The following is a 19,803-nucleotide window of genomic DNA, read 5'->3' as shown; positions in this document are numbered from 1 at the left end:
GGCACCCGCGGGCGGGCGGGCCAGCCGCTCCGCGGGGCTGTACTGCTCCCAGTCCCTGCCCACGATGTAGAACAGCACCTGCACCCGCGGCTTGCTCAGGTAGATCTTGCTGCTCAGGATGTACGCCTGCAGCTTCCAGTTAAAGGAGAACTTGTTGGTAGATCCAAAGGGATTTGAGGACAGCATTAAGTCCTGGGGCACTGGCTGTTCAATGGAAAAAGGCCCATAGCTGGCGTTTAACACGGGTGGGCTCTTGGATTTGTAGATCAGAAAGGATTCCACCCGGGACTGCAAGCTGGAGTTCCTCATAATATCCTGGTTGGCTTCCTTAAGAAAGAAGGAAACATCGGCATTGTGGATACGATATGTCACCGGCAAGTAAGTGGGCAGCAAAGAAAACCTCTGGATGCTCTCCAGGATCCCGCGACTCTCGGTCACTGTTGGAAGGAAAGCAGAGTTCAAGAGATCAGATGTTCAAGTCATACTGTGACATAACCTGGCTGACTTTACTGAGGGGCTGGACAGTGCTGCAGCTGGGATTAGTGGCAATAAACCTCATCAGTCCATGCAGAGGTGGCCTAGGCTGACAATGATTTATCCAATCAGCTTGGAAAACAATGCTTTATGATACATTCTGCATGACAGCCAGATCAAAAGAAGCAGCTTGTGGAGGTTTACATGTGCCAAAGGTCACATCTCCACTGCAATGAACATTTATCATCAGAGACAAAGTGACCCAGTCAGCACCTGCAACCCCAGATCACTGCACAGGCACATCTGAAAAACCTGATCATTACAGCCAGCTCCACCTGTGCAGGAATCCAATGCAATGATTTTACATCAAATGCTGCAAATGGACTGCCCAGAGTTCACTTCAACCTTCTCAGCACTCTGAACCAATACATGGACTCTAAATGGTTGCCTCCACAAGGCTGAATTTCACTTTAAAAATATTTGGCACAATAGCCATTTACACAACAGCTCCTTTACATCCCTCTGGGAGGATTTCAAAAGGAGTTGTATTTGCATCCAATTTACAGTCCCTTCTATTTCACTTTACACATGAATAAAGGGTTTTTCTGTAAATCACCATCAGGATTTGTTGTTGCCTAACCCTCCACTGTCCCCTCATCCAGCTGCATTATCTGGAGGCTGTACATCACTGCACACAAAGAACATTTCCAATGGGCCTGAGCCTCTCCCACTGCAGGGCACCTATTTTAACTCTGCCAGCCAGCAATTACCTGAGGCAGGCAAGCTCTGCATCCTTTCTAGGAACTGGCAGTCCCAAAGAATACAGAAACCTTAAAAATACAGATGCAAATACAGTGTCACCTTTCCTGTTTGAACAGCTGACCTTTGTGCTCACATTCTCTACCCTAATTATGAAATAAATTGCCTTTTTATTTTCCCCACAGCAAACTCAATCCTTACCCTTATTCAGAAAGGGGACAAAGGCATCCAAAGACAACCCAGTTTCTCAAGCTCTAATTCACAAATGCTTTAGTAGTCTTTATTTTTTTGTTCAGCATCTGACCTAAATATTTATCTGCTCATGAGTACTGTGGTGGCCTAAACTGATGCCACTTACTGCTAACCATGAATCTTCCATTTAGGCGCTGCAGCCCACTCTGCCAACCTCAGACAAGCCACTTTTCCTGTGCTGCTGTCCAAAAATTAAAGTGTTTCTTTCCCCTTACCCTTTGTCTGTCTGTAGACTGCAAACATAACCAACTTATCTTACTATGTATGTAGGAGCAGCACCTAAAATGCCAAAGCTGTGATTTTGGTTAGGGTCTCCAGGCCTAACACAACGCAAAACAGAGTGAAGTTTTAAAAGACTTTCTAGACGCAAAAGCAAAACTATCTGGCTTCTTAAAAGAAGATAATCCACAAAATCCCCTAAAAATCAGCAACAAACCAAAACAAACTAACCCTGGATAAGGGTGGGCATTGCTCAGAAGGAACCAATCTCAAAATGGAAGAGGCCAGGAAGAAAGGATTACACAAGAGTTTCAGAGCCTCACAAAATCCCTCTCTACATCTTGAAAAAGAGAAATTCCTCTTCCCATAAACAACCACAATAAAACCTTACATTAGAAAGTTTAATTAAGGTCTTCTCCAACCCCAAAGCACTGGAAATAAAGTCCATCTGAAGGACCAGGGAAACAAACATCTGAGACTGAACTGCAGGAGCACTGAAAGCCTGAAATCCTGGGACCCCCCAGAGGGGGCAAATTCATCTGAGATCTGCTACAAAGATCATTTTTAATAAAGAGTAACTGCAGAGCTTTCTTACACACAAAACCACCTTCATTTTAGCCTTGGAGTGGGAGCTGGATGCTCAAAAGACTCTAGATACTGGCTGAGAGCAAGTGCAGTTTTTCAAGCCCTTTTCCTGGACAATCCTCCAGCAAGGATTCCTGCGAGCCCTGCTGGCTTTGGGGCAGTGAGCTGCAGGGCTGGAGCTCTGCTCTGCTGTACTCCTCAGCTCGCCCAGCCCACAGCATCCTTCCCCATCCAATGTCCCATTTATAAATTCCACACTCATTTCATTCTCCTCCCAACATCTTGGCAAAGCACAGCAAGGCATCAAAGAAGCAACTTGAAGAGGAAAAATCTCTGAGTATTCAATTTTTTATTCCCCTTATTTTGATTGCAGCTCCCTCCCTTGCGTTCCACAGGGAAAAGTACATTATTTTTATATTAAAATTAACAGAGTGTTTCGCCTCATAATTTTTTAATCATTTATTTTAGTGCTTAATTATCTGAGGGATTAAAAACTTTTCCTCTGCATTCCCCATCCCCACAGGACAATGTTCCTCAGATTCTGTAAATCAGTGACTCTTCAGAACAGGAGAGCAACACACATGGGGAAAAATAAAAGAAGAGAAGGTGAATTGAAAACCTATGAAAATAGGAACCAACCTCACAGCTGGAATACATGCACTGGCTTTCCATTTCTGGGCAGTGGCAAACTGGTCCCCCCAAAGTGCCCTTCCCCCAGCACCAGCTGGGAATGCACACTGAATTTGAACTGGTTTCTGCTGGAAGCTGACAGCAGCTTTCCAAACAGCCAAAGGCCAAAAATCCAAACCATTTTAAACTCTTATCTGGGGAGAGTTATAATCGGCACAAACAAAAAAAAAAGTCTCAAAACCAACACTGAGTTCTGCTGTACCATCTGGATTTTGACCGTGAAAGTTTATTAAGGATTCAGAAGGATAGGAAATTAAAAACAAAAACAACTATCAGCGCTCTTAATTACAACCATGACTATTTTTGTAAAAATTATGCATGTTTTTACAAAGGCAGAATTGCAGAAGATTACCATTTTGTTTGTTATTGAGTGAGACTCAGCAGAAAAGCAGTGGTTTAAAGATTTAAATTATATAATCTATCCTAAATATTACATTCCATCTACACCCTCATAACCCAAGCTCCACTGGAATAACCCACCTGAACATTAAGTCAAGGGTGACACAGTGACTCTCTCTCTTTAAGTACAGCAAACAAAACAAAAGATGGGGAACTGAAGCACTCTTAAGGAAACAGCATCAAGACAAAAGAAGGTCAATTGCAGTTCTTGAATTTTTCTCCTGTGCCACTGTGTCTGGAAACGTCCCCACATGGAGACCTTGGCAGCAGAAGCAGCAGCACTCTGCTTCCAGGAGAGGATCCCCAGCAGGGTGGAGGAAACCAGCCAGCCCTGGTGCTGATGCCCTGCTCATGCCAGGAGTGACCATTTCTCAGCCCCACAGTGTCACAGGGACTGTCTGACCCTCCTGCTCTGGAGGCTGCTGAGGGTTTCAGGCCATGGCCACCTGAGATGTTACCACAGGATGGTTTTCTGTCCTCTCTCCTTAGTAAACCTTCCTCTGGCTGATACAGATTAAAAAATACTTGCCATTGATGGAAGAAGCAAACGATTTGTAGGTGAGTGAGTTTGAAAGCATCTGAGGCAAAGGCAGCAGGTTCAGTTTGCTCCTGCACAGCCAAGCCTGTGCACAAATCCCTCAACACCACCTGGGTGCCCCTGCTGCACTCACCTTTCAGTCACACTGCCTTCCTCATGAAGGCACTCATTCTGTACTGCACCCTGGCTAAAAACCTCCCCCCTTTATTTCTCCAGTGTCATGGAACAGCAGCTTTCAGCCACTGACAAACCACTTCTCACAGCTCAGCTCTACTGCAGTTATTGACCATGGCTTCAGAAAATTGAAGGAATCTGCCAGCCCACTAACTCCATTCTCCATTGCCAGATCCTTGGGATTCCACCCTCACAGTTACTTTATTTTTAAAACCGTTCAATCCACAATCATCCAGCATTCATGAGATATAAAACTCTTCCAATCAATTATATAATGCTACTATTAAAAAAAAGTAAATTGTCTTTTTTCTTATAGATTGAAGGGAACAACTTCTTAGGGAAATTGCCTTCCCAGCTGCAGGCTCAGGCTGGTAATGCAATAGATGGAATTTGTTGCTGTATCTTGGGGATTGAGATAAGTGGTTCTTTTCAGCAAGGCCAGAAATTTTACCTTTTTAGTTCATTTCAGCTGCTCTCCTTGAATCTTCTGAACACTTCTGCTCTTCTAGGTTTGCTATGAACTGAAATCATTTCAGCAAAAGTATCTAGAAAAAAATCTGCTAGCCTGATATATTTTCAGCTCTGGAAAGTAATGTTGTGGGAGATGTCTGCTCCAATAAAACTTCATGCTCACTTCTGAAGAATTAAGATATTTCAGCTTTAACCTAGTTCAGTGGCTGAATCTGCTAACGCTCAAAAGGGAGGCATTTTAAAGCCACGCTGTGAACAGAGTGAGTCCCTTCCCCAGGTGCAGCTCAGCCAGTTTTTGCCAGAGGGATGATCTGCTCTGCCCCTTTGAGTCACAACAAGCAGAGAGGGTTCACACTGAAGATCTGAGTCGGATCATTTCCATCCTGAAGGGTTTGTAGGCTGCTTGTCCTGTTCTTTCCTCAGGTTCCAGCATCCTCCACAGCCCTTAAACACCAATAAGCCAAACTGGAGCTTCCCAAGGATGATTCCCCATCTTCCTTCTTTTGCCAGCTTCCTCAGCACCATTAGCAGTGCACTCTTCACTTTTGGATTAAGGCTTGCTTTGCTTTGTTGCCAGCAGCTTTGTGACACAGTGGCAAGACGTAAGGGGAAGTTGAGGACTAAACCAGTCTGATTCTCCTGTAACTTCCATTACTTTGCCATATAAAATTAAGAAAAGCCCAAACCAACAATAAATACTCAAAAACCAACCTCCACCAAACCACCCCACCCTCCTGCTGAACTCCTGGCACAGGCAGGTGAGGAGGCTGAGCTGTGCCACCTCCAGCACAGACACAGTGTGAGGGCCACCCCCTGCCCCAGCTACAGTCCCAGGGTGTTTCCAGCCTGCAGGTGAACTTGTTCTTCCAAAGGAGCCTCTCCTTATGGATGCACGATTGTATTTAAAAGTCTCCAGTGATCCCAATAATCCCTACACAGCTGTGCAACACAAGGCTGAAACAGCAATTGATCACTATCCAGTAGCTGTCACTATTCACACTGATTTCCCATTATTCTTCACCCACTTGCTTGGAAGAGGAAAATCAGCATAATCAGCAATCAAAGAATTCAGCCTATCTGCAGCAAGAGCCCTGATCTCTCCTCCCTGTGCTGTGGCACCACTGAAGAACGGTTCCCAAAAAAACCTCCTGCTTTTGGGAACCAGCAGCATTCTAAAGGGCAAGTACCCAGAGAGCAGTGATAAGGCCAAATCGATGTGTCACCAAGAGGGAGGCAAAAATAGAACCCTGCAACCCAAGAGTCATGCATTTATCTGTAACAAATTAAAAAGAAAAATGGCTTCGAGGCCCAAAATCACCAATTTCTTTTTAAGTCCTCTCCTTATTAGCATTTCAGACTGCTCTGCCTGTTTCACTTTATGATGTTCCCTGTGACTGTTTCATCCTTGGGAAATTATCATTCTTCTCCGAGAGCAATGCTGTTCCCAACCTGCCAACTTCTCCCTCTTCCCCCAGTTACTCTAACTCTCTTTCCAGTTCTGCATCTCTCTGCAGACCTTTTTAGAAAGTCAGGGAAAGATGATTTAGACATCAAGGCTGCAGACCACACTGAAAAGCTTCTTGGTGAAAAGGTGACGCCTCATTTCTTGTAAGATTACGTCAAACAAGTTAGAGTATTTTAAAGAGTAAAATATACACTTAACAACAGCAGATGCTAAATAAAGCAAATTGAACTTCACAAAGATGCAGACAAATCACCTGTACCATCACTTCTAAAAGGACTGCACATTTTCAAACCATTCTTTTTGTAAAAACTACCAAGCATCACCACTGCAGTGAGAAACCAAGAATTTGTCAGTGTTGAGTCAGACAAAGGAGCAAGTACTCTGAGCCAAGATGCTTAAACTTCATGAGGATCTGCCTGACCAGAAAGACAAGTCAGTTGTTGATGTGTTTAAACAGAGGCCTTTGCAAGGGGAAACATCAGAGCCTGCCCAGCAAAGCACATCTGAGCCACTGTTAACATTCAGAAGGTTTTCTGCAAAGGGAGCTCTTGCTCCACCAGAGAAGAGCCAGCAGCACGGAAACAATCCCAGGTCCAAGCAGGAGCCACTCTCCGATTGCCCAAAGCCGGGCAATAAACCAAAGCCAACATGAATGCATCATTTCCACAAGCCTGACCATCAGGAGCTCCTTGGGGCTGCCCTAAAGGGTAATTCTGGAACTCAGTCTCAGCACCAAAGGGTTCACAGCCTGCACAGGTGCAGTGAGAGCAGGCAGTGCCCCCAGGGTGCAGCAGCGGCTGGCACAGCCCCAGAGCCCTGGGGTCACTCACTGCTGGCCCTGGCACCCAGCTCAGGGCTGGGCACGGCTCCCTGACCCTGACACACACTGCAAACCCAGCTGCCTTCGTGGGCCTCACCAACAGGCACACAAAGGCCTTTTGACAACAGCACTGAGCTCTGATGACACAATATTTTCTTTGAGTATTGCATTTTACTGAAGTTTGAATAAACTTTTGTAAATTAATCATTGATATTAGAACACATGACACCTCATCATTCATTAGGAGAGAGATGAGCAATCCTGAAGGTGTTTTATTATTCACACTGACAGATAGATAAAGAAATAATTTAAATAAAAAGGCCTCAGAGGAACACATACACCTTTGTATTACCAAGTGATACAAAAATGATCAGAGAAAGATCATATAACAAAGGCAAGCTCCCACCTGAAAAGGCAGCAAAGTAATAATTACAGAGAAAAGTACTTAGATAAAAGGATATGACACTGTTTCACAAAATGATGTCAGCCTGAACATGAAAGGGCAAAGCAGTGATGGGCACCACAAAGTTTACAGTGAGAAAAATCAGGGAAAAAAAAGAGCAAACAATAAATAAACCAAACTCACAGCCACACTAACTACTGGGGAATAGGGGAAGAGTGGCAGAGGAGGATTACTGTGACAGTCCAGGCACAGGGCACCAGTAAGCAGCTGCAGGTGATTTGGTAGCAGCCAGGTGAGAGGCACCACGGCTCCCATGTGTCACTGCTCCAGCAGGCACAGAGCTCTGCTCCCTGCCTCACCTCCTGACGCACACCAGCCCTGCTCCTGCACCCCTGGGGCAGCAGGTGGTTAATGAGCCAGGAGAGGAGCATGCAATGAAGAAGCACAGGGATAGGAGAGAGCCATGCTCAAGAACTTTAACTGCAAAAGGACAGAGACCAGAGGTGCTGTGCCCAACAGACTGACATGTCTGAGGCGTTCAACAGCAACACTCTGTGTGTCTCCATTTCTGCCCTGCCCCCTCCTCACTTAGGGCTCTGCTTCCAGAGAAAGCAAGAAATGGAGATCTCAAAGATGTAAAGAACAAAACATAGTCAAACACGAGCAAAAGAACACCCACAAAATTAGAAAGCTGAAATACTTGCCAAGAATATCTTAACTTAAACACAGTTTCTTCATGTGCTTATGGTTGGGAATAGAAAGAAAAGCAAGGCTGAGTAACAGGGAGTGCAGAGTGCCAGGAATCCACCATCAACTGAACAATTCCTCACGACAGAGACAGAAGTACCAGACTGGCAGAACAGCCTTACACTGTTCTTCAGACAATCAGAATTCTGCCTCATGTGTCTGCAGAATCCCCTCTTCATTTTCTGCAGGGACTCCAGGGCTGTGCAGAGGCTGCAGTTCTGCTACCAGGCCATTACTGATGGGAGGAAAAAAGAATTCTAAGCATTCCACGAGGACCTGAGTCAGCAGCAGGAGCAGAGCAGGTGCTGAGCCGCCCTTTCCTAAGACACCCGTGTCTGTGCACCCTGAGCCAAGCCCCTGCTCTGGGAACTGCAGCACAGAGTGTTTGTGGCTGCTGGCTGAGCCTTCTTCCTCTTCAGAGTATGGGGGGTTTTAAACTCATTTAAATTTTATTAATCCATATCGTGACTCTACATCTTGCTGCAGGCTCTGTGCCTAATACTGAATTTGTACAACCAACAATTACAATATTGATCTTCAATGGCTACATTCACTAACAAGACCAAAAAAAATTAAGAAAATCTTTTAAAGTCTTATTTAAATAACACCACACCGCTGGTATATGCAGTAAATTTCCAGGAATTTCAATAAACCCAGCAATATTTCATTAAATACATTGCTGTCACACATTTTACATTCAACAAAGAAAGTGCAGCTTAAAAACACTTGAGTGTGCTCTCAGAAGGAGCTGAAGATAGAAATGGGTCCCTGTTCAGGTAGCTTTTGTAGCTCTGGAAATTGGAGGGGACCAGAGAAGATCCATGCACACATCCAAACAGGTACAAGGCTGATCTGATTCTGGCAGCAGGGACACAGGCAGAGCTCACTGACACCTGGGCATTTGTGCCTTTCTCCGAGACCTCTGGGACAGACACTCCACGCACCTGGGAATGTCCTCAACCCACAGGCGCCTCAGGAAACAAAGCCTTCATTCCTGCCCTGGAAATCTGTTCTGAAACAACTCCTGCAGCTCCAAATCTGTCAGCAGCCACGGAGAGACCTCAGCACCTCCCCAAACACAAAGGCTGCACTCAGTGGAGATGAGCAAGAGCCTTCCTGACATGTTCCTGCAGCCCCTGGCTCTCTGTCCTTCCCACAGGTGTTCCTGTGCTGCAAGGTGACCCGACACACTCCCCAGCCTTTTCGTCTTCTTGTCAGCTAAGGGGGGAGCTGAGGTCCCTCAGAAATTGAATTTGCCAGAAAAAAAGGGCACCCAAACACCAGAAAAATTAATCAGGCAGATTTGCAGTCTTATTCTGGCATGTTCCTCTATCTTTAAAATCTCTCTTCTTGCTCTGGAAATAAACCACTCTGCTCCTCTCTCAATGGTCTCAAAAGTGTAACAGAGGAGAGTCAAGAGGACTGAATTATCATTTTACAGTCCCATAATGGTTTGTTTTACTATCCCAGCAAAGTCCAGAGGGCATGAACCCCCAAACTTATCCACTACTCATTTAACTCCATCTAGGGAAAGTTCTTTGCTCATACAAATCTGCAAAACCTCATTCCAGAAATTCCTGTACCTTTTCAAACCACCAGCATTCTCTCAGAGCCATTTCAAAGTGCTCTCTAGATGAGCTGGTACTGATGGATTTGCTGCAGCATTCAACGCTCCATAAACACCAAAAAAGAGATTCTGCCTGAAGAAGGCTCCAGTGTTTGCCTCAGCACTTCTCCGGGAGTTTGTGCTGTCAGTTTTGAGCCAGTTTCACATCTCACAGATCCTAAAGGTCACATGAAAACCCACCTCAGCTGAATGCCTTGTTTCCTTGAAGGCTGACCAGAAACTGGAATTTTTAGCTGGGTGTCACAGTCAGAACCCCCCCAGGAGGATGCCATTGCCTGGAGCTGCCTGCTCTGGTACTTTAAGTGCAGGATCCTCCTGGAGAGGGTGGAGGATGTCTGATATTCAGCAGCAATAGGGACTGCAGGGGAGCTGCACAAGAACCACTGGGAGCTCAGGTTATTTTCCCCTGCCCTGCAATTAGCTTGGATAGTTAAAATCCCTGCTCCTTGGACATGAATAGTTTTGCATTCTAGTCCCACTGAGCAGCTTTCAACAGGAGATTTCAGAAGCAGCGGTGGAAAACACACAGTGGAAAGCCCAGAAACAATTACAGTACATTTAAAACAAATTACAGACACACTTTCTGCCAAGCAGATCTTCACACTTACAGAAGCCCCAGCCACAGCCAGCTCTTAAAGGCTGGTTCTGCACACATTGCAGCCAATTATCCTCACCAGGGTCTGGGAGTGTCTGCATGTGTGAATCCACGTGCACATCTGAAACAGTTCAATTCAGATTTCGTGTCACTGTTTGTGTGTAGTTGAGTGCAAACCCTGCTGCAAGCAAACATATTCAGTTGTGTATATCAAGTCTGCACCAAACTGATCCCACAATTGTGTAATTGACTGATGCCTCACATGACTACTTGTAAACAGCAGATGAAAAGCTGAAGTTCTCTAATTGAATGTCTCCAGAAGAAGGAGCAGTGTCTGCCAGGTGCAGCAGGACAGATGGTGGGATTTGTGTGCAAGAGGAGCCCAGCAGAGAGGCAATACCCCGTTTCAGCTCCACTTGGAACCCACCCTGGCCACTGCATTTGGTTCAGCTGGGTTCATTTACAGAACTGCTACTGCACTTTCATATATTCTGCTCTAAGTCTGTGTGAATAACTGCTTTTTTCAGCTGCCAAGCCAAACTAATCAAAATGTAAAAACAATTCTCTCAGGTCAATCCAAAGTGAAATACACTTCAGCACCCCAGCACGACAAAAGGGAAGAAAAACACCTAATAAAGACATAGGAAAGAATAATGTTACCATTTTAGAATTGAGAAGAAAAAATGTAAAGCCTCCAACCCGTCTTCTCAAGTTCCATCTTACTTTTTGAATATTCCTTTCTCAGAAAAGTTATTCTGCATCGCTGTTTTAATCCACAGCCTTTTTACTACACTGGCATGTGTAGGAGCTACTGGAATTTTATTTTTTATTTGGTGCATTCATAATAAAGGCAGCTCCTTTAAAGCTTGACACTGCTTCCCTGTGAGTGGCTGTTCCTGAACATACCAGCTACCTCTCATTCTCCTAGCTGGATAAAATCAAATCATTGGATAAACGGAATAAACAGTTGAACAAATATTTCTATGCCTAGTTATCATAATCCACAAATCACTACCAACTGTTGTTTTATTACATAACAAAAAGAAGGAATAAACCTGTATTTGGAAGACAACAAATATATAATTAAGACCAAACAGAAAGTACTGATTACTCAATCCAATTTACATTGCTATCTCTTGTTTTACAAATTAAGATAAGCTTCTTTACATATCCATGCATGCAGTCTGCAAGTACTTCAGAGCCCTTTCCCTGAAAAATGGTTTGACTTGATGGAACAAATCACACAATGTACAGACATTTACTGCCTGGCACTTTAGGAAATATCCAGGAATAAATCAACCAAGACAAACCACTGGAAGTGAAGGAAATCAGAAGCATTAAGATGACACACTAAAAGTGTTCTGCCAAATTACATATGGTTCACAGAGGTGCCACATATAAAATTTAAGACTTGAGCGCTTTAAACTGTACAAATAGCAAGGAGCATTAGTGATCCCACAGCCACTGAAAGTGAGGAACTCCACGCGTGGGAAGGCATTTCAGTACCCAACTACTCCACCTGCAGAAGGAGGCCAGAGCAGATTCACTGGCAATACCCTGGGAGGAAATACTCATAACAGGTGAAGAGTTTCATCATGACACAGAAATAGGAGGAGGTCTGTGCTCAGAACAGGGAATTGCCCAGGCTGGCCCCAAAGGCACCACACATCCCCACACTCAGAGCTTCACGAGAAGAGCAGGTGGGGCTCTGTGGGGCACCATGGGCTCTGTTCCTAGAGCAGGGAATTGCCCAGGCTGGCCCCAAGGGCACAGGACATCACCGCTCTCAGAGCCAACCAGGCAGCACCCCTGGCTCAGCACAGCACCCTTAGGGCTTGTGCCCTGCAGCCCCTTTGAAGGTCACAGGCTGGCATTTCCCGAGTGTCAGGAGTCACTGGCTTCCCCCCTATGTGCCCTCCCTGCTTAAGCAGTGCTCCCTTCACACACCAGGCTCAAGGCAACAAATTACTCCTTTGTGAGCAGGCTGGAGCTGGGAACTGCTCCCGAGACAGAAAACAGGGCAAGGCAGTTCAGTAGCAATAATGCAGAATAGAAAAGGGTATCACATAAAACCAACAACCCACACAAAACACAAATGGAAAAGAGAAGATATACCTTTTTCCCCTACTTGGGTCAAAAAATCAAACAAATGATGAAATCAGCCTCATTTATAAACCAAAGTGGCTCAGCCTTTTTGTAATAGCAAATGAGATAGCATCAGTTATTAATAATGTCTTCATTCAGATAGATGGAATTCTCTGCCACTAAAACACAACCAAAGAGAAAAAAAAAAAAAAGCACCCAAAGAACCTCAAACCACTCACTTTGTTTAAAAACAGGATCTGCAGGTCTTGTGTAACACGCTGTCCTTTCAAAGCTGCAGCACACAGGAAGGTGAGCAGGAGCTGCTCTGTACGTGAAGGGGACTGAGGGAGCACTCTGTATTTAATTAGAAGGCACATCTGGGCATGGGTTGGCTGATTGCATGACTTAGCAAAACCCCACAGCTGCTCCTAGTTAAATTCGTTTGTGAGAGCCTCCTCCAGCTTTGATGCTCTTCAGCACTCAGACTGGCCCCAGCTGTCTCCAGCAGGGCTTCTCCTGATGCCCCTGCCTGCACAGAGGTACTCACAGGGAAATTTCCTGTGAGGAAAGTCACTGGGAGCACCCACCTCCTCATGGCACCTCCAGCAGCCCTGAGCAGCCACACAGTCCAGGAGTCACTTGACAAAGTTCTTCTGGAAGTATTTCAAGAGTCTTATCAGGGAAGAGTTAAGAGTTGCAGGGGGTTTATTGCTTTTTATATTTTGATTGAAAGAAAAATTGAAGAAAGGTTGTTCTCTGAAAATTTCTGCACCAGTAATTAGGGAGTGTTTCAAATGTGTTGCCAATTAGCTTAATTGGTGTGCAGGCTGATTGAGACCTGAGCAGGACAGGTTTCTTATTACTTGAGGGGAGGAAAGAAAGAAGCAAAGACCAGAAATTCTCATAAACTTGCTAAGAGGACGAGGACCAGAGGAAGTATTTGACTTCATGAGCAGGATCTCACGATGAAGTAACAACTCTCCAAGCATTTGAAAAGAATAAACTCTTTGAAGATTGGTTTCAGCTGTAGCTCGCTGAGTCCCAGACTAAGTGCTAGACTAATCACAATTTTCAGCTGTCTCTATGATTCCATTAGATCAGTCTGAAAATAGAATGTGGTACATTTGTTGTTAGCTGCAGCTCTGCTATGAACTGTGAAGGTGTTCAGCTCCATCAGGACAGGCGTAGGAGCTGCAATACCAGGCACTGTTTGCCTTCCAGCACCAGCAGTCCAGACCCCAGGTTTTGGACCACAGGCGTTCTAATACTGCCCCATGCCTGGTAATGCTGCAGGGACAGGCAATTAAAAGGCTCTGGGGAGGTAGTGGAGAGCATTTCTGTTGCCTTTAAAACTACCTCCATAGGTGCACCACCAAGGCAAACATCAAACCATCCATCTCCGCAGGGTGGGCGTGCTGAGCGCCTGTTCCTGGGCTGTGCACAGACACAAACCCACACAGACACTCCTGTCCCGCCCCTGCTAACCCACAGCATTCAATCACTACCCACACCACCCCAGAACTGCGCACAGAAAAAGAAATCCAAGCCCGTGGCCATAATTGTCTTACCTACATGAACAGCAAATCTGCTTTTTGTTAGTGTTGAAAGTAAAGCAAAGCACAGTTCCTTTAATTATGCAGCTTTTGAGGCTCCGTGTCCTGCCTGGGACTTCAGTAACAAGAGATTTCAGTGCCGTGCAGCTTGGCTGTGGTTAAATTATTCCAAGAAAGCCCAGAGTAATCCACTAAACTAGGTTTAGTTGGCATAAGGGAAGCTCAAAATCAGACAAGCAGAACGTTAGAGCTGACAGGGCTCCATGGTTGTACTCAGAGTCCATTTCTCCACAAATTAAACTACTTTTTAATTTGTTCTGATTTAAGTGCAGCTCCAAACAAAAGAATTCTTCTAGGATTGCCCATGTTTGATTTTCGTATCTCAAGAGAATCTAAGAAATTTAATCTCAAACCAAATCTGCTTTTTTGTAATCTCAAACCTTGAACTATGGGCAAGCACAGTCAAGATCCAGAAACAAACAACCCCCCTCTCTGCTTCAGCCCTAACTAGGATGGTCTCTTGGCATTAGTAGTTTGCATTCGTATGAAGCCAGTGAACTAAAAGAAAACAATGTCTGAAGACCAAATCACACTACAAACCGTAACGACTTTTGTTGGTCTCATGGATAGTGTCTGTTGTCTGTTGACAAAAATCCGGCTCAGTTCACATCATTGCCTCAAGTACCAGAGATTTTCAGTCCTCATAGTGCAGCTCGAGCAGCTCATCACGGTTCCATGCTGAGGTCAGGTTTAGGTAAAGCTGTTATCCTGTGTTCATCAGCCTGTGTGAGGCTCAGCCAGTCCGGAGGTCACACACACCCACACAAACACCGGACACAGGTGTGAAATGATCCTGTCAGAGGCAGAGCAGCACTTACTGGTGCAGAGCACACCCTTCTGTCTGCCAGGAACACTGAAATGAGGAGAGCTAAAGGAGGTAAACTTATTACAGTTTGGCAAAAGAATAATAAATGTCCTCCTCATATTATTTTAACACTTTTCTCAAAACTTTGCATCACTCAATTCAGGCAGAAATTTCAGGAGGCTGCTGGAATTTGAACTTTTCTCGCAGAGCTCCTTTCCTGATCAAGGTGTGAGCATTAACTGGTAACAACTCCCATTCATTTTACGTTTTCAGCTGCAGTGCAACACCCAGTTTGAACTGCTGCCTGTGAAAAGAGTAGATTCAGCACATCTCATTTATGTGCTTATCTAAACTGGAGGCAGCCACACAATATAATTTAGTGTATACAGCACTTTGCTAATAGAGAAACTGTGCACTGAGTAGCTTTTACTCAGAAGGTTTCTTTAGCTTGGAATCCAAGCATTTAATACAGCAGAAGAATTTCATTTTCTGGGGCACGGTTTCTCACTGACACAGGTGCTCGTATAGCAGAATTTACAGAGTCCATTATCTTCTCAAATAGGAAGCACAAGAAGTGATCATGCAAGAAAAGACGTTATAAAAGACTTCACTTAATCGGAGATTTGTGGGACTAGGGCTCCAGTTTAAACATCAAAAGCTAAGTCTGAACTCCTGCTGCAGGAGGATCTGCAGACAATGGTGGGTAACTCCCAGAGCTGCCCACTTGGATAAACCCTGAGTGGAATTCCTACACACTCATTACACAGCACCATTTCTCTTGCTTAGTGTCTCTGAGTGGTGGAGAGCACACAGACATTGCCAGAGCACGGAGAGAGGAAAGAACAAACACCACACTTCTCATCTGGGGCTGGCAGCGGGCAGGGGAGGGAGCAAACCCTGGCAATGAGCAAACCCTGGCAATGCCCAGCTGTGCTGTGCTGTGCTGTGCTGTGCTGTGCTGTGCTGGGAGGTGAGCACACACTTCCCTGAGGCTGGAAGGGCAGGCTTGAACTGGAATCAGATTGTGACCACTGTACTGGGAGAGGGAAGTCCCAGAGCCCCTGCTAGGGGAGGAGATGCACAAAGGGACCAGTCTCTTCTGATTTGCTCACAGCTCAGTGGCATTTTTCTCTCCTGTGGGCACTGGGAGCCTTTCCACTCTGAGTGTGGGGATGAAGTGTGCAGGCTGACACAGCCCTCGCTTCATCCCAGGAGCACACACGTCATGGGCAATGAACATGCAGCCCTCCGTGACAAGCTCAGCTTTGGGTTTCACCTTTGGAACAGGAGCATGAGTCAGGGCTCCCTGTGATACAGCTCTCAGGAGGCCTTCAGTCATCAATGGGGATGTGCCTGCTCCTGAACAGCTCAAAGCTGTCACTTCCCATCTGTTGTTTTATGATAGGATGGCTCATCAAAATACAAACTGAGACACAGGCTCGGTGTAAAGGAGGTACAGTCTAAAGGAGTTCCAACTTCAAGATGTTGGGACTCAATAAATAGCAGCAAGGTATGAGATGGCTGAATTTCATTGGATTAAAAGGTGGGATTCAGGACAAGCTGACTCAAGAAATAACAGGAAAAGGAAAAAGCTTTAACTGAGGTTTCTTCTGTTAACAAAGGGATACCAAGACCAGGTTGGATGGGGCTCTGAGCAACCTGGGATAGTGGAAGGCTCCCTGCCCATGGCAGGGGGGTTGGAACAGGATGATCTTCAAGCTCCCTTCCATGCCAAAGCATTCACTGTGACACCACAATGAAATGGACACCTCAGGGTAGCCATGGTCTGTCTCAGCTGCACGGATGTGCACACAGGGGTGCCACACAGAACATTTACAGGCACAGGTAGCCCCAGACCCAAGAGAAACACCCGGTTCTAGGCAGAACACTTCAATCCAGACTCTAAGCCAGCTGTTAAAGCTCACACTTGGGAGCATCCTCGCAGCAGAGTCAGTGCTGAGAACGATCAGCAGCCACTGGCCTTAACGAGCCCCTAAGTAAAGAAGCTCCTGGATGCTGGAAATGCCAGCCTGGCTGGGGACACTGTCCCTGGCTGCTTGAAACAGGACAAATTACTCTGCTGGCTCTGTGCAGTGCTTAGGAAGTTTGAGTCCCTGTCACAGATTCTGCTGTTGCTAGCACTCTGCCGAGGAAACCAGGGCTAATTAACACAGAAAGCAAGAGCTGGATCATATTTAAAGATGTACAGGTAGATAAATATACTTTCCACCTGCTGGATAGATTCAGGAGATGAAAAGGATAAAGCCCAGCACCAGCCAGCATGCAGTGGCACTCTGTCAAAGGTGCTCTGAGTTCATTATCACCTCCAAAGGACAGTTCTCCCTGTGCTCCAGCCATGAACGCAGCACAGGGAGATTTCAAAGCAGGTTACATAACTGCTCCTGGCAAAGATCCACCGTTTTATGTTCTGAACCATCTTCTATGTTATGTTTGGTTTCATTGTTCCATTCTGATCCTAACAATACCATGGATAATAAATGAATATGTTTCACAACTTGGTAAGATAGCCAAAATGCCACTACCTACCTAATGAGCCTCATAATTGAGTTGTAATGAATTTTATGTAGTGCTGTGTAACTTGAATGATGCAAGAGACACAAGGAAGATATTTAAGAGGGAAGAATTCTAATACAGTTTTCAAAAGAAGGGATAAAAATAATCACTAGTTTACTCACCCAGTTGTTACTCCTGCCAGGATTCAATTTAAGCCCATGAGATTACTCACGTGAGTAAATCTGTCAGAGGAGTAAGGCTGCAGAAATGAGCCCTGGGATGTTGTCCAAGCAGCACACAGCACCATAAGCATACAAACATCCAGCATACGAGCATGATAAAGTCACCCCAGGACATTCCTGAGGTGATGATGTTTAGAAAGCTTTTCTTTGTGCAGCATCCAGCTAAAACTGTGCAATGCATCCCTGTGAAGAGATGGTTTGACTGACATGAAAGCCTGGGAGTTCTGAAGAAGTTAATATCCACTTTTAAAAATATTTTATACTGATCACGATTCGAGCATAAAAGCCAAAAAGTAAAGTCTCTATTCTTTTGCTTGTTTTGTCTCTCTATTTGATGAATATTACCTCATTTTGATGTCAACTGAAAAAGCAATTAAAAATGAAATTAGGTCAATAAAATGAAAGAAATGCTTTCAGATCTCCTATCTTGCTGACAAACTTTTTGTGGAATAGATGACAACTAACAAATAACATGCTTTCACACAAAACAGTCCTTGAAGCAAAACAAGGAAATTCAAACACTTGACAGCACTTGTGTGTTTCCAGAATATTCGGAAAACATGCAAGATTAAATACAAATGGAAAGAAACAAAACCCCTCCTGTTTTTCACGATGTTTTGCCCAAGAAGTACGTAAAGCCATTTTCCAAAACAAATGGTCTGAAGCCAAGATTTTCAGCTTCTAAACCCCCATAGCTACAGACACATCTGCAGGAAAACAGTTTGTATGTGAAACATTTCAAAACCGTTTGAAAGCTTGGAGCTTTCTGTGTAATTTTCTTGCATTAAAAGGTTGGTACAAGACCTGAACAGAACCCATTTCACCTCACAGGCATTCGCATCAATATCTTATCTGGGATTACACTGCCATGGGAATTTCGTATTATTAAATTATTTTAAAGACAAACTGGGTGTAACTTCATTTTATCCAACCATATGTGGTTTTGACACATGCAATCAAAAAACACAGTCTGATCCAAGTCTCCACCCAGCCAACTACGCAGGGCTCCAAAGGCCTCCATCATCTTCAGATCAGCTTATCTGTCCAGACTGTGGGCCATGACAGCAGCCCAGGCACCACCTGGCTGCCACAGGAGTCCTCTGGATGTTCTCTGCTTTCTCTGGCTGTTCTCTGCTTTCCCCAGGCAGTCCATGGTGCCCAGCTGCGGCATCCATGAGTCCCAAAGCTCTGCTGGCCCAGGAACCAGGGAGGCAAGCCCAGCTCTGAGCCCTGCTGGGATTCCATCTCAAATAAAGGCTTTGTGTGCTTTGTCTAAGGAATGACTTGGGCCTTACTACCAGGAGCCTCATTTTATAAAAGCAGAATATTCCAATATTGGGATCAGGTACTCAAGTGACTTACACACCCCCCGAGTTTCCCGGCACACCTGCCCAGTGAAACCCCACATGCTCCCAGTGCCACTATCTGCTCTGTTATCAGGGAGTTCCATTCCTGCAGTTTATGAACAGAACACCACTGCCTTTACTCAGCTCTCCTATTTTTTATGGGCCCAGTGCTTGTACAACCTGGCAGCTTTTTAGCTCAATCATATAAATGTCTTAATACCCTGCATTGATCTGGAATCAACACAGTTGCCAACACATGGATAAAAAGCATCTGGAGAATTTGTTGGTTGTTATTTCAAGCTGTTTATTATTCCTGGAGGACTCATATGAACACTCAGAACTATCATGCCTGCATTAATACTGCTCCCCTGCACCTCTGGGTACAGTAACACTGTACATTAAAGATGCTTTAGAAAATTGTTTGCGAGTTGATATTGCACTGGGATTACTCTGTACAGGCTGCAGCTCTCACTAAATAAATACTGGAGAAGGGCTGCCTGTGAAGGCAGGCAGCTTGAACTCCTCAGCTGCCCTTTGGAAGGAACACAGGAACAAAAACAAAGCACTGATATTTACCAAGTTGATTTCAAATCTTGGATTTGGCAGACCTGTGATGAACAGAGACTCAGGGTACATTTGTAATGCCGTGCCTGCAGACTGGCACTGGAAAATAATCCTTCACGGGCAAGGGGGGAGCATTTTGTGAACTGCTCTTGTTCCCCACACGGAAGCAGAGATCCCCATTTTATCACAAGGGTGCAGTTTGACAAAAAGTATGAAAAAAGCTGCCATGAAGAAAGAGAGGAAAATGAGATGCAAACATCAGAGGACAGTGGGAGAGAGACCATCTCTCTAGGGACAAACCATCAGCCACTACTACACAAGGAGGTTCAAGTCATGCAACCATGCACTAAGAAAAATCCTATTAAGTGAAACAGGTTCTGTTTCCATTAGGAAAAACAGGAGCAAAGGTGGGAGCA

The 19,803-nt window shown here is 45.0% G+C and overlaps 1 protein-coding gene across 1 annotated transcript in view; it reads right to left on the bottom strand.

Moving 5' to 3' along the window:
• The window catches only part of TMEM132D (transmembrane protein 132D), a 185,772-nt gene that overhangs the window by 142,672 nt on the left and 23,297 nt on the right, over positions 1–19,803 (bottom strand). Inside the window, 1 exon segment of the mRNA XM_005424052.2 lies at positions 3–437. Coding sequence (XP_005424109.1) covers positions 3–437 — 435 coding nt within the window.

The sequence above is a fragment of the Geospiza fortis genome, unplaced genomic scaffold (assembly GCF_000277835.1).
Source record: "Geospiza fortis unplaced genomic scaffold, GeoFor_1.0 scaffold145, whole genome shotgun sequence".
In the NCBI taxonomy this organism is placed as follows: domain Eukaryota; kingdom Metazoa; phylum Chordata; class Aves; order Passeriformes; family Thraupidae; genus Geospiza; species Geospiza fortis.
Note: the sequence above shows the minus strand (reverse complement) of the source record. Positions and strands in the feature narration are given on the sequence as shown.